Source organism: Nycticebus coucang, chromosome 14 (genome assembly GCF_027406575.1).
Source record: "Nycticebus coucang isolate mNycCou1 chromosome 14, mNycCou1.pri, whole genome shotgun sequence".
NCBI lineage: Eukaryota > Metazoa > Chordata > Mammalia > Primates > Lorisidae > Nycticebus > Nycticebus coucang.
The window spans coordinates 61,379,301-61,394,299 of NC_069793.1; the positions used below are offsets into that span (position 1 = coordinate 61,379,301).

Genomic DNA, 14,999 nt, shown 5'->3' on the forward strand with positions numbered 1-14,999 from the left:
AATATAAATGTCTTAACACAATAACTAAGAAAATGCCAGGAAGGCTATGTTAACCAGTTTGATGAAAATATTTCAAATTGTATATAAAATCAGTGCATGATACCCCATGATTGCATTAATGTACACAGCTATGATTTAATAAAAAAAGAATAAAAACTATCCTCTAATGCCAAAAAAAAAAAAAAAGATTGAATGAATGGACACAAAAGCATGTGCCTAAGTGTAAATATTAAACAAATATTATAAAACTTTTTGTTTTTCATAATTAGTTGATCCTAAATATTTTTGGTAACTCTCCAAAATAATTCTAGCATGATTTATTTCTCTCCAAAGTTTTAAAAGGGAGGAGAATATGGAAGCTGGGATGTAGTAGACCTCCCAGATGTTAAAATGAGAAGGAAAAAAGCAAAACAGCACTCATTAAAATAGAAAATATGCTGCCACAATAGATTTCCAGCATAAGCTAACTTGGGAGAATATAAACCACTGTGAAGGAATATTTTCAAATAAAATACATATTATCAAATAACACTCAGAGATGCTGACTCTCTTGAGTAAAAAACGTTAACATATCATCTTACTGTCAATCATTTGTGTATATGTTTGGAAAAATTTCATAATTTTAGATTAGTAGAAATTTTATTAGTAGTCTTGGGTTAGTGAGATTTGGAAGATGCTTTTCTTATTTTTTTTTATTAAATCATAGCCATGTACATTAATGCATTTATGGGGTACAAGGTGCTGGTTTCATACACAATTTGAAATACTTATAACAAACTGGTTAACATAGCCTTCACTGCACACTCTTAATTATTGTGTTATGATATCTATACTCTACACTTAGTAGCTAGTTATTATAACACACATGCATTACGTTTATAATGAAGTGAGGAGAGAGAGGGAGGAAAGCAGGCAACTGAGAGTAATCTGAGAGCTCTAAGGAGGTGAGCCTCAAAGGGAGACTTCTGAGTGTGAATATCCTGCTTTCCAAATGCTCCTCTCTGCTCATCTCAAGATACAAGTGTTGCTTTTCCCAGCAGAACCATTCCTCTCTGGATGTGGCTTGGGCTGTGGAGGTCCCACTATCACTATGTGTGGGTTCTCAGAGACTCATCTCTTCTGACACTCATGGAGTTCCATGTACATTGGTAAAACAACATATTTTCATCCCCATATAAATCTTTACCGAAAGTGTGTGCTAAGTAGACTGGTTTTTTTCTGTAATCAGAAAAATAATATGAGATAATAAGTTTGAAACAACAGAACATTTTATGGATGATAGGCCTGGTGTCAATACTGCTAATTCCACCTGATCTCTTCATTTATCTGAGCTAAATAGAACAGTCATTTAAAATCTCTTGATGGTCATTTTACCAACTTCAAAGTAATAGAGATAACAATATTTAGGTTTTCTTTTACTGCTTTATTGACATGTGGTTGAATATACAAAAATTTCTTCAAATTTAATGTGTACAATTGGTTTGGAGCTAAGCGTGCAGGCATAAAGCCTATATCACCTCAATCTATGCCATAAACATATTAACATATTGATCATCTCTAAATGTCCCTTCTCTCCCTTAACTCCCTTCCTTCCTCCATTCCTTCTCTTCTTTCTTTGTGACAAGAAGAACACTTAACCTAAGATCTGCTTTCTCAGCAATTTTTTAAATATACAATAACGATCTTGTTAACTATACTCACTATGTTACATAGTAGTTCTCTATTATTTATCCATTTTGCATAAGTAAAACTTTGAACATTTTAACTAATAGCTTCCTATTTTGGATGGCTTCTTTTGTGTCAGGTAAAGTCCAAAGGTAATTTTATTTTATTTATTTTAGTATTTAAAAAATATCTTTAGCTCATAGCAGCAAACCTATGACATGGGTAAAAATACTATTCTTGTTTTACAGCCGAAGAGACTGAGGCACACAGAACAGATTGAGTAACTTGTACGCTTGTTGAGCGATATCCAACTAGGAAGTGGTGGAGCAGGAGGTGAACCCACAGTCTAACTCTCAAGTCCAAGACTAATGTGATTTTGAATTGGTGACAACACTGAGAAAACTCTTGCAATTTTTGTTACTTGTCTTTTGGCTTCTTTAGCTAACACACCGATAATCTTATGATAGTTTAAGCTAGACATCGACAAGATACCAGATCACAGTGCAGTATCATTCCTTTAGTGAGAACTTATTGAAAACCAGGATCCTTTAGTGAGTGCTTATTGAACACCAACAACACTCCAGACCCCATATTAGGAAGTAAAGGAATCCTTGGAGGAGGCAGAAAATGACTTATCCTCTGAACACCCGGTTGTGGCCATACAGAGTAATAGCTAAAAGTGTGCTAGTTCTGTCATGTGTGTATTTTGTGACTATGGAAAAGTTATTTAACTCACTATGCCTGGGTTTTTAAATATGCAAAATAGATATTATAATGGCATCTATTTCATAAGGGATTGGGTAATTTAAATAAATTAGTAGAGTTAATCAACACATAACGCTCTCAATAAGTACAATAATACTGGGGAGAAATAGTTATAATTCAGAGAGATTAAAAGTTATGATCACAGTCTTGCCATTCCAGAAAAGGTGTCTCTAACATAAACTATCGGGCCAGAGAGTTTTTTCTAGTGCATATTGGCTTAGATTAATTAAGGTAGAAAAATAAATCAGACACTTTACAAAGACTTTATACCAGGAATGAAGAGAAGTCTAGTTTCATTTAAAAAGACCCAAGTGTGGACCATTCTGCAAGATGGTACTTTGAGGCTGGTACATATCTAGATACAGTGACAAAAAGCCACACTTGAGTAGGTGTGTGCAAGTCACATTAGGTGATCCACCCAATTGTCCAAAATCTCAAAGAAGGAACACTGGTGCTGTTATGCTGATAGAACTGGTTATGGAAAAATATTAGCTGCATGCCTAATATTTGCTAGACATCATACTAGGTACTTTGAATATATTAAAAATAAGATAGATGTAGACTCATCTTTTGTGAAATTCAAATAATAACATAGGGGAGAGAGAGATCTTAAACACATATTTTTTTCATTTACATTAGATTATTTAATCACAATTCTGGAAGATACTAGAAAAGACTGACAGAGAATGCTATATAAGCATTTATTAGTAGAGCCTTACCCACGATAGGAGGTTGGTGGATCTTCCATAGGGCAGCGATGTTTAAATGAGAGACGATAAAGAATTAGGAAAAATGCATGGAGAAAAGGCTTCAAGTCATGGGAAGTAGCACTGTGAAGGCCTTAATGTAGAAGCGAACCTTGTATATTAAAGGAACTGAAAGGCCTTTATAATTGGAACAGATAAAAGCAAGAGGGGAATGTCTCAATAGACTTAAAAAGGAAGGCAGGAGCCATAGCACCAGGGTCCTATAAAGTATGAAAGTTTGGACTTTATGATGGCAGAAATGGAAATAATGTGAAGAACTTTTACTTACAATTACTGTAATGTGAAAATGAATCAGAGAATGCTGAGTAATGTGGTGTGATCAGTTACGATGGTGGTTCAAATGTTGATATTTAATGAGTGTGGAACTGGAAAGACGTCAATGAAATAGAAAGATATTCAGGTGGGGGAACTGAAAAGACAGTATTTCTGCAAGCAGAGTTCCTAAGTCTACTTCCCTCATGTATTGAGATCTCACCTTTTTTCCTTTGGTCATTTCTAATTTATCTTTCAGGTCTGTGTCCAAACTAATCTTCTGTACTATTTTAGGTCTCCTCCTTTAAAGTGGTTTCTATTCCTAGCACCCTAAACCTCTTCTCTGAGAGAGGTTGTGCGTGTACATTAACCCATGAAGTTATTTGTTCAGCCTGTTGTCCCATCACTGTGACAGCAGAAGGAGGGGTTATCCTGCTCACTGTTGAGGCTTGGTGCTTCCTTCAGTGTGATTGTGTCTCTCAAGGATGAATTCACACTAATGAACATGATAACATAGAGATGTGATGTTACTTATTTAGGATGAGAAAAAGAATTATTGCAAAAATATTAGGCAAAAATATCCTGTCAAGTTCACTAACACATTTTCCCTGCTGATAGACATGTTATAATTATTGCTGTGTAAAGAAGGAATAATAGGCAAAGGGACCTGATTATATGATTTAAAGTGTTTGTGTCTTAGGTTCAGATGGATAAACATCAATCTCCAAAAGCCCAGGGTGTCCGTGTCTTAATCCCTGGTGCTCGGTGGGCAGCCTGTGTCTTCTCCTTGGGAGGGTGTGCCAGGGGCTCCTTCATGTCTCTTTCTTTCTTTGCTTTCATCTCCTCTTTCACTTGGTGACATTGTGACTGTGAGGAGTGTATTTGTTTATAATTGTGTTTTTTTCCATTGTGGTTTGGAATCTTGGGTCACCCAATAATTTTATGACACGACAAGCTTCATAATCTCTCTAACTCTCACGTATTTTATATACTAAAGGTGGATAAAGATACTAACTTATAGCTTCTGTGAATAGTAAATAATGTTTATGAAGATTCTAGTAAGTTTATGGAATAGAGAATGGTAACTATTTTTCATATCCCATATTTGCAATTAGATTAAATCAGCCAAATCTCTAAGAATCATTAGGTTTTATAAAGGTATCTTTTTAAATGTTCCACTTCTGATATCTCATGACTGATTTACTGATTAATTCTAAGAAACCAGACATTTTTTTCTCATTTCCAAGTAATAAAAGGACTTCTCCCTGACTATTCTCCCCTCATTTCTGCACATGCATTTATGCACGCACACACAAATTTAAAACGTGAACTAATCAAATAATTTTGTTAATGACATTCACTTAGACAGGGAAGGAGATAATTTTGAATCCAAATCTGGCTGGGGGTGACAAATTGTCCACATTTGACAAAATTGAGAGGCCTCCCCGAATGCACGACTTGCAGTATTAACACCAGGACAGTTCTGGGAAAACCAGGATGATCACCCTATATACAACCCTAAGTCATTAGGCTTTTGTTGGTTATGCCATTTTACACTTGAAATCCATGTGAGTTGTGGCATAGTTGGTGGAAAGAGCCTTAATCTGAAAATCAGTGAGAAACAGTGGGTCTGGGATCTTATCTAGCTCTGGTGTTACTTTACTGGGCTTCAGTTTTTCTATTAAAAAAATTTAAGAGTTCAATATGTTGGTCATTCTAGGACAACTAAATTCCCAGTCTTAATTTCTTTGAAACCTCTAAGGGGACAAGTAAGAGGCGACAGAGTAGCCTTCCACCTGAGATTTCTCATATTCCCTGCTGCCCAGCTGCATCTCCAGGGGACTCTTAAGATGGAGCTTTATAGAGCTCAGAGCAGGGAATGGGTGGAGGCTGGCTGTGAGGCCGAGTACAGAGTGTGGGTGCCCATGGTATTTCTCCCCTCAGTGGACTTTTCACCTACTTCTTGTCCTATCCTCCAAAACTACCCTGTGGAGGTAAGTGGGTTTCTTAGCTCTTCCCTCACAAAGGCCCCCAGGAACCTCATCCTTTGCTTCAAAATCCTAACGTGATTGTGTACAAACTTTTGAGAAAGTAGAGGTCATTTGTGATGTAATTTTAGAGATTTTTTTTATTCACCCACACCCCACTTCTGTTCTCATACTCATACTCCCCACCTATAACTGCTGGTGCCTGAAATCCCACTATCCTGTCCTCACTGTCAGAGCTTTGTTCTTGGTTCCCAGCATGCAGAGACCTGGCTCAGAGGGCGCCTCGCCTCAGACATTCTTGTTTGGTGTGGATGCTTCAGTGTGATTAGCTCATGCTCCAATATTCTCGTTAGAGAGTGAATAAAAAGCTAGGTCAATGAAGCGAGTGTATGATGCCCCATGATCGTATCAATGTATACAGTTATGATTTAATAAAAAAAAATAAAAGAAAATTATGAAACCCTAAAAAAAAAAAAAAAAAAAAAAAGCTAGGTCAAAAGAAGACAGATTTTAACTGGGAAACACAAAATGTAAAGACAGTTTTGGGATAGGACCACAAATTCTCAGGCCCTAAATATCCCTAATCATTACGGCTTTCTTGGTTACTATTTATTCAGTACGTGCCTTGAACCTGGGATCGGAATAAACATTTTTAGTGTTTTACTCTCCATTCCTTTTCTATTCATATATGTGAAAATAAGATATGTAGAAGGTAACAGAATTCACAGCTACTATGTGGCAAAGCAGTGATTAAGTCTGGGCTATTACATGCAAAGGGGGAGTTGTTTTAGTTATCTGAATTATTTTATACTTAAAAATGTAGCTCTTGTTTTAGTATCTTTTTCCTAAGGTAGTGTAACTTTAAAAATTAAATTCAGAACTAGTAATGTCTGAGCTCTGGCCTAGAGCTCTGTATGTTCAGTCCCTTGCTTAAGCATTGAGGATAAAATGAGAAGGAACACAGAGAATCAAGGGAGCTTATAACTTATTGGGAGAGAAACATACTAATCAAATAAACAAACAAGTAGATAATACTACATTGTAATCTATAGTGTGATAAAAAGAGGTACAATGGAAAACATGCATGAGGCTGTACAATAGGAAACAGCAGGAACAGAGAGGTGATGAAAGAATGATCAGAATCATTGGACGATAAGAAGTTCCCAGGTAATGACACTACTTCTGTATGTCTTGCTAAGGGCTTAATTGTTACTTAAATTCTGGCTTCAAATGGTAATGGGTACCATTTGAAGATTTTCAGTAGGCATACAATGTCTTTTTATTTATATAATAAACACATAATTTGGCTGGTTTATGGAGAATGGATTAGACAGAAGCCTGAGTAAGCTGGGCAATCAGTCTGGAAGGGACTGGAGAGATCCTGGTTACAAATGCTGAGCTGCAGGCTGCAGTTGGAAGTGAGATAGAGAGGAGAAACAAGGGCTGATTGTATAAGGAACAGATGACAGCAGATTAATAGACTTGCGAAAAGGACAGGATAAGCCATGTAAAGGATGCCTCCCATGTTTTTCTAGCATGAACATCTGGACAGATAATGAGATGATGACTATGAGTTTGAGAATATTAGGTGTAAAAAGGGGCAGAAAAGTAGGTGATTACTAGAAGGACATAAAGGGGCAATAAAGATGTTTACTTTTGTTGTTTGCTTGTTTCTTTCCTACAATGGTAATTTCTGAAATTGATCCTCAGAGTGGAGGAAGTGGTGGGGAAGGGACATATTTGAATGCTGCTAGAAGTGATCTAAACCCCTGATTCTCAAACTTGGCTATCTATTAGAAATGCCTGGCAATTTAAACAAACGCTGACTCCTGAGTTTCACCTGAAGAAATTTCTATTTAAATGGTATGAGTTTCATCTCATGAGCAAAGAGATTTTTGAAAACTCTTCAAGGATGTCTAACACAAAGCACTTTGAGAGCACTTGGTCTAAACTGAATCATTGGAAGATAAGAACGTATAGGAAAGGAACAAAAATGATCCTCTGCAGGGGAGACTGAGATTCTCAATGCCCAGTACACAAAAGTGGTGCCCAAGCAACAAAGAGAAGAGGAGGAACTGGAGTGATGCTCAAGCGGAGACAAGAAAGGAGAGGCAGCATAGAATATGAACTTGCATGAGAGGTAGTAAATCAGTAGGCAGAGATTAAGGAAAAACTTCACAGAGGACACACCATACCTCGCTCATTGAATAATCTTATGGCTAAAAACTGGTAGAAAGAAAAGGAAAAAGCATTTTCCCTCATGAGTGAAAGATTTGAACTTATATAAAAAACAAACACAAAAAGAACCAGGGATAATGTCCCAAAAATGAGTCAACAGATTTCTAGGGGGAAGGATCTGGAGACCACGACAAGACTATAAATGGACTGAAATATCACCAGCTATTTTCTGACTATTCATGGTCTTTGGTATTGGAATCTAAGCATCATTATCCCTTCTACCCTAAGACACCATCTACCCCTGGTCTTCCTTTCTTCCACTGTCTGAGCTCCATTCACTCTGGTTGCATTTCCCCAAAGGTCACTCAGAAACCCTGATGGGGAGCTTTGGGACCAACATTTCAAGTGCCACCAGCTTCACACTAACAGGATTTCCAGAGATGAAGGGCCTGGAGCACTGGCTGGCTGCCCTCCTCCTGCTGCTTTATGCTATCTCCATCCTTGGCAACACCCTCATCCTCTTCATCATAAAGGAAGAGCAGAGCTTGCACCAGCCAATGTACTACTTTCTGTCTCTTTTGTCTGTTAATGACCTGGGTGTGTCCTTTTCTACATTGCCTACTGTCCTGGCTGCTGTGTGTTTTCATACCCCAGCAATTGGTTTTGATGCCTGCCTGGTCCAGATGTTCTTCATCCACTTTTTCTCCTGGACAGAGTCTGGGATCCTGCTGGCCATGAGTTTTGACCGCTATGTGGCCATCTGCAACCCCTTGCGCTATTCCACAGTGCTCACTGACACCCGCGTGGCCCATATGGGCACATCCATCATCATCCGCAGCTTCTGCATGGTATTCCCACTTCCTATCCTCCTGAAGAGGCTGCCTTTCTGCAAGGCCAATGTCCTGACACATTCCTATTGCCTTCACCCTGACCTGATCGGTCTGCCCTGTGTAGACACAACCATCAACAACATGTATGGCCTGTTCATCGTCATCTCTGCCTTTGCTGTAGATTCAGTGCTGATCCTCCTCTCCTATGTGCTGATTCTGCACTCTGTGCTGGCCATCGCCTCCCAGGAGGAGAGACTCAAGACACTCAACATATGTGTGTCACATATCTGTGCTGTGCTTATCTTCTACGTGCCCATGGTTAGTGTGTCGATGGTCCATCGATTTGGAAAGCATGCCCCTGAGTATGTGCACAAGTTTATATCCCTGGTCTATCTCTTTGTGCCTCCAATGCTCAACCCCATTATCTATTCTATCAAGATGAAGGAGATTCACAGGAGGCTACACAAGATGTTAGTGGGACCTAAGCTCTGATTAGGAAACAGCCTTCTGGAAAGCCAAGTGCCTTAGGAGCTTTTTGTTTGCAGATGTTTTTAGGCTTACCAGGCTATGCCCTGGAGCCTTTCAATCTTCTTCTAGATGGGAACCTACAATAGCACACCTGCACAAGTTATGTGGAATTAGTTGGCCATAACCTACAACTCAAAATATCATGCTGTAGTACATTTTAATTAATCATGTATAAGAGGTTGTCACAAATTACTTTTATCAGCCTCTACATGGAAGAGGGTCTTGAATTAGATCTTTTTTGCCTCAATATAGTAATAACATTTATGCATAAAAAAATAGACAACAACTTATGTAGAAATTAGTTATGTTATTATTAGGGATTGTGTTACTTGAGAGCATAAATATCATCTAAGAATTTTTTTTTTGTTTTGTAGAGACAGAGTCTCACTGTACCGCCTGCGGGTAGAGTGCCGTGGCGTCACACGGCTCACAGCAACCTCTAACTCTTGGGCTTACGCGATTCTCTTGCCTCAGCCTCCCGAGCAGCTGGGACTACAGGCGCCCGCCACAACGCCCGGCTATTTTTCTGTTGCAGTTTGGCCGGGGCTGGGTCCGAACCCGCCACCCTCAGCATATGGGGCCGGCGCCCTACTCACTGAGCCACGAAATTTTGAGTATCCTTACTTTTAAAAATAGTGGGGGAACATCAAGATTATCAACTGTAAGCAGCCTGCTCATGCCATTCTCTAGGACAGATCAAAAACTGCAAGTGGAGGCCCATGTACAGATAGACCTTTTTGGAGAGAGCACTGTAAGTCATCAGCGAACTGACAAGAGACAATCAGAGTGAAGGAGTTGGGATGGGGAGCACCAATTGCTAAGATTGGAAGGCACGTGTGGGAAACCCCTACACATGGGGAAAGGGTAAAGAGATCACTCCAGTGCCCTATTCTCTTTGTGAAGAAACTGTTATTCAAGATATGAGGAGGAGCCCATTGTCATTACTATAAGCCTCCAGACTGATAAGAGAGCTGCATGGAGACCGTACAGGAAAGCTGCACTGCAGAGTGGGTTCAGCAGTTTTCCACTGTTCTTGTGTGAGGAGAGAGCCTGAGCCATCCAGCAGCCCAACCCCCACAGCCCTGTACATTAGCCTGTAGAGCAAAATACCTGGCACCTAGTGCTTTTGTATCAAGGCCCACAAACCTTCAGGCCTGTGCCTTGTAGTGGGCCACACCCAATGCCTTTCATGTATACCCAAGCAGATTGGCACACTATATGTCAGGCCATATGTTTTGGGTGAATGGTGGGATCATACCTATGGTGCATATTGCAAAGGTATGTGTCGAATTTATTAAGTATAGAGTATAAATGTCTTAACACAATAATTAAGTGAATAAGTGTAATGTAAGCATTCCTAATTTTATGTGAAATCAGCACATTGTACCCCATAAATGCATTAATGTATACATCATCTATGTGTTTATGATTTAATAAAAAAAAAATAAAAATAAAAAAAGGGGTATGAGCCTACACTGTATAGTCATGAACAGACACTGTATAGTCATGAACAGAAATGAAAGAAAAACATCAAAAACCTATGGTCCCCTTTTTGAGGCAGGACACAATTATAAGAGGGACTTTACCTAACAAATGCAATCAGTGTAACCTGGCTCTAATTTTTTCTTATGGCACCTGATTCACAAGGGGAATAGAAATCTCGAAATTCTTTTTTCTTTAGCCCCTGAAAATCAATAGCTCTTCAACTGAGGATAGAGAAAGGAAAAGGTAAATCAGGTGGAAAAGAACCAGAGGCCCTTTTGGCAGCTGCTGTTCCATCCATCCTTGTCCTTTCTCCTGTTAAACCAACAGATTTCAGTCAGGCATTTGTCAAAGTTGTCTCCCTCGCTCTCTCTGAGGTGGAAATCAGTGATTGTTTACTTTCCTTTACCAGTTTTCCTAAGCTATAGTTTTGCATTCATTTGAAACTAAAATATCAAGGCATTAAACCTATTATTTTTATATGATGTTGAAATAGAAGCTTCTTATATGAATCAAAGAAGTTATTTAAGTTGACTGAAGACCATATTGTCCTCTAGACTACTAAATATCGTAATTATTTTCCATCTGAAATCATACTGAGTTATACTATTTACTGACTCTCCTAAAAATAATCTATTTAGTGGGCTAGGACACTTATACTGAGCCTTTTATTGCAGTTATAGATTTTTTTTGAAAATCTGGATCACAAATACTTACATTATCTCTATTTGTAAATGACTCCTTCTTTCTGCCATGGTCATTTCCTGATAGCATTTCAACACTTGTATAAAGAGAAAAAACTCCAGATAACAATACGCTTTGTTGCCATGTGTTCTCCAGATAAGTTTCCCTGGTGATCTAGGTTAGACTAAATAGATCTCTTTTGTTTATTTGTTTGTTTGTGTAGAAATAAAACTAAACTTAGTCTGAGATCACTAAAATTAGGCCAAAGAAATTCTTATTGCATACCTATAGAAAATAAATCTAAGAGCAAGTTTGCAAGAGTTATTTGCTAGTATGTACATTATAAGTGTTCTGTCTATCCTAGTTTTTTTTTTTTTTTTGAGGTGGAAAACCTAGAAAGATATAATTTCTAACACATCTTAACATGTCATCGTGTGGGAGAAAGTTAAAATCCCAAGAAGGAAAGAGGAGAATTCATGCTCCTAGCATAATCCCCCCTCTCTGTAAAATGTCTGTAACTCAGATATCACAGATATTGAATTGTTTTCCTTGAGAGAGGATTGAGGGGTGGTCAGATGATGGATGGTAAATATTCATGGAAGTTCTAGGAAAGTGATGAATAAACACCCTTGCTTTCCCCCTGTCAGTAGCCCTCCCCCACCCTGCCTCCTCTCCTGACCCCTGCATCTCCCTCCCCGACCCTTCAAACTATATTGCTGTATTCTCTTTACTCTGTATTTCTCTCTATTTACTAATATTGTATCGATGTTATAAAAATAATTCAATAAAGATTTAGTGGTTAAGTGCAAAAAAAAAAAAAAAATAAAGAAGTAGAGAGGAATCTGGAGATATTATCAGTTTTCCTGGGTTATATTTGTTCATACATTTTGTGGTGAGTTCTGATGGTGCATTGGATTTCAGTTTGTGAAGTTAAAGAAATGTGTGTATGTTTGCAAATGACAGCGTGGGGAAAGCAAACATGGCCACGATGATGGTACGAGATGCCCATTAGACCGAGAAGCTGTATTTGTGGTGGCTAGGTGCACACAGGGGAGACATCTGGACCACATATTATTTATGTTAACCTATACAATTAGCTTATTTCCTGTGCCTTGTAGGATTGTTATGAATATTAAGTAATCTTCCTCTGTAAAACTTGTCTTATCACTCGGTCGCACCCAATGTTTGTCTATGAATTCCGTTGGTTATTACTCAAAGTACTATGTATTTCAAACTCCTTATTTTGTGTTGTAAGTATTGCATCTCCACTTGCTGGCCTTTTACTTTCCCCCCATTACATATATCTATCTTACACTTATTGATGATGATAATGATAATGATGATGATGATGATAATGAGGAGGGACTATGGCCACAGTAAACATCAGATCTTAAAAACAAACTCGAAGTCATATTTTAAGGCAACAAAACATGAGGACAATGGCTTGGCAGATCTCCTTGGTCTTGGCACTGTAAATGAGAGGGTTGAGCACAGGAGGCACAAAGAGGTAGACATTACACATAAGGACATGTATGTAGCGTATGTCTATGTGTAATCATAGACAATAATGTCTACACAGTGAAAACAGGGCACTGTGGAGACCCCAATCATTGGTACATAAAATGCAAGTACAGCTAGGATATGTGACACACATGTGTTCAGAGGTTTGAGGCGTTCCTCACGGGAAGCAATGGCCATGACCGAACGCAGAATCAACACATAGTAGAGGGAGATAAAGAACAAGTCCATGCCAAATGTGGATATAAGCACAAAGAGTCCATAGATGCTGTTGATAGTAATATTGGAACAAGTAAGCTTCATTATGTCTGGGTAAAGGCAGTAGGAGTGGGAAAGAACATTGGATCTGCAGATAGGCAGCCTTTTGATAAGGAAGGGAAGAGGGAAGGGGGTGATGAAACTCTGAGCAATCACAGCTAAACCCAATCCAGCAATGACTATTTTGGTGAGCACAGTAGCATAGCGCAAGGGATCACAAATAGCCACATAGCAGTCAAAACTCATGGCCAGCAAAATACCCTACTCCATCATGGAGAAGGAGTGAATGAGAAACATCTGGATTAGGCAGGCATCAAAAGCAATAGTTTGGGCATTGAGGCAGAAGGTTCTGAAAACTGTGGGCAGTGCGACCATGTCTGAAGGACAGTATGGACAGCAAGTAGTACATGGGCTCATGGAGTCTAGGCTCCACCCACACAGCCTGCAGGATCACTGTGTTTCCACCGAGAGCCACAGCATACATCACACAGAGAGGACTTGCTAGCCAGGGGTGAGAGCTCTCTAGACCAGGAATACCAGTCAGCAGGAAAAAAGAAGGGTGAGTAACATTGAACAATCCCATGGCAGGAATAACTTAGGGTGCCTCTCAGGGCCAGAGCTTCTGATGTGGAGAGCGGTTCTGACGTGGAGGATAAGAAATAAGGAAGTGGGGCACAGCAATAATGTCTACACAGCTGGAAACTAATGCAGTCATTAAATTACAGGTTTGAGGAGGACGTTAGCAAATGTTTCTTCATATTTTCTGATCATAAGGTTACAGGTTGAGTTTTCCCTCTATTATTTTATGAAACAAGGAAGACATTGATGAATACTTTGATAATATAAATTGGGTAGAAGGAAAGTGTTTAAACTATATAATCTACAACTTTCATGTATGTTATAGGTATCATTCAATAGACATATATTAACTATAATTCCTAGGTAGTCATGATTGGAGGAAATCAGAAGTTTGAATCACGAATGGCTTTTGGAAGCCCTTCAGTATTTTCCTGAGAGTGTTTTTAATTGTGTGTTTTTAGTTAATGAGAGAACTTTCCAGATCTAGTTTACTTGTCTGGAGAGGGAAAAAGGCCGAGGGTGTGGAATTAGTTGTATCTGGACATAGGTTTCCGTTGGCAGAGTTTCTGAAAATGTATCTATCTATATATATGTGTGTATATAAATACATATATGTATGTGTAAATATATGTATATGTAAATATTTACATAAACATACATGTAAATATATATATATTTTGCAAAGACATAAAACAAAGTTATTTGTTTTTGGAATATTGAGTTTGGAAATTTAGTAAAAGGAATATTTATTGTTCTATGTATAACACAGGCACCCTAGACTTCATTCTGTGGGAGAACATTCTTCCAAATAACTCTTTCACACCCTTACAGAGTCTTTCGTACTCTCAAAATACTCATTATTCATGTATAAATATCCATGTACCTTCATATCAACTGTATACTGGATCTCACTCAGGCTCCAACAAATTACTTACCCACAACACTGTCTCCATCTCTCATATTTTTGCTCCTTATGTAGAGAAACATTTATACGGTCCTTCTTGACCTTTCTGCTCTTTATCACATGCTTGTCTTATCTGCTCATACTCAGTCTGCACTGACCCATGCAGCATTTACATAGGCACACACTGTCAGGTGTACACACTAGATTTGTTTATTCACATAACATTTATAACATAACATTTTCATTTATGTGCTTGCAGACTTCTCACTGTTATTCATCAACTCTCCCACTGAGATACCTTTCTAAACCCTCGTATATTGTATTTGACCATGATTTTCTTACACTTGCACTCACATATTAATTCCAACAGCCATATGCCTGCGAGAGTGATTAAAGTGTCTATTCTCCTATCATTCAGATGCTTGTGAAATGCTTTCATGTGTACTGTCCTACGGTAAATACGGATAGAGAAGGCTGGAGGGTTTTCATCTAGCAGACTTGTTTTAGGCTTATAGGGCACCCCCCCTTTGGAAGGACTATAGACATGCATACTATTGTTTTCTTTTTCCTTCCTCTCCAGTCTTTAACAAAGCAAAGTCAG

At 38.5% G+C, this 14,999-nt stretch overlaps 1 protein-coding gene and 1 pseudogene across 1 annotated transcript; one reads left to right on the forward strand and one right to left on the reverse strand.

The window, feature by feature from the left end:
- The first annotated feature begins 7,992 nt into the window (after positions 1–7,992).
- LOC128565845 (olfactory receptor 51I2-like) lies at positions 7,993–8,937 on the forward strand. The gene has a single exon (XM_053562577.1). It carries the CDS (start codon positions 7,993–7,995, stop codon positions 8,935–8,937), a length of 945 nt encoding a protein of 314 aa, XP_053418552.1.
- Positions 8,938–12,547: 3,610 nt separating this feature from the next.
- Positions 12,548–13,498, reverse strand: LOC128565290 (olfactory receptor 51I2-like; annotated as a pseudogene).
- Positions 13,499–14,999: the final 1,501 nt, after the last annotated feature.

Bases quoted from the DNA above. Each gene is read 5' to 3' on its own strand.
- LOC128565845 (XM_053562577.1), top strand. From the start codon at position 7,993: ATGGGGAGCTTTGGGACCAACATTTCAAGTGCCACCAGCTTCACACTA.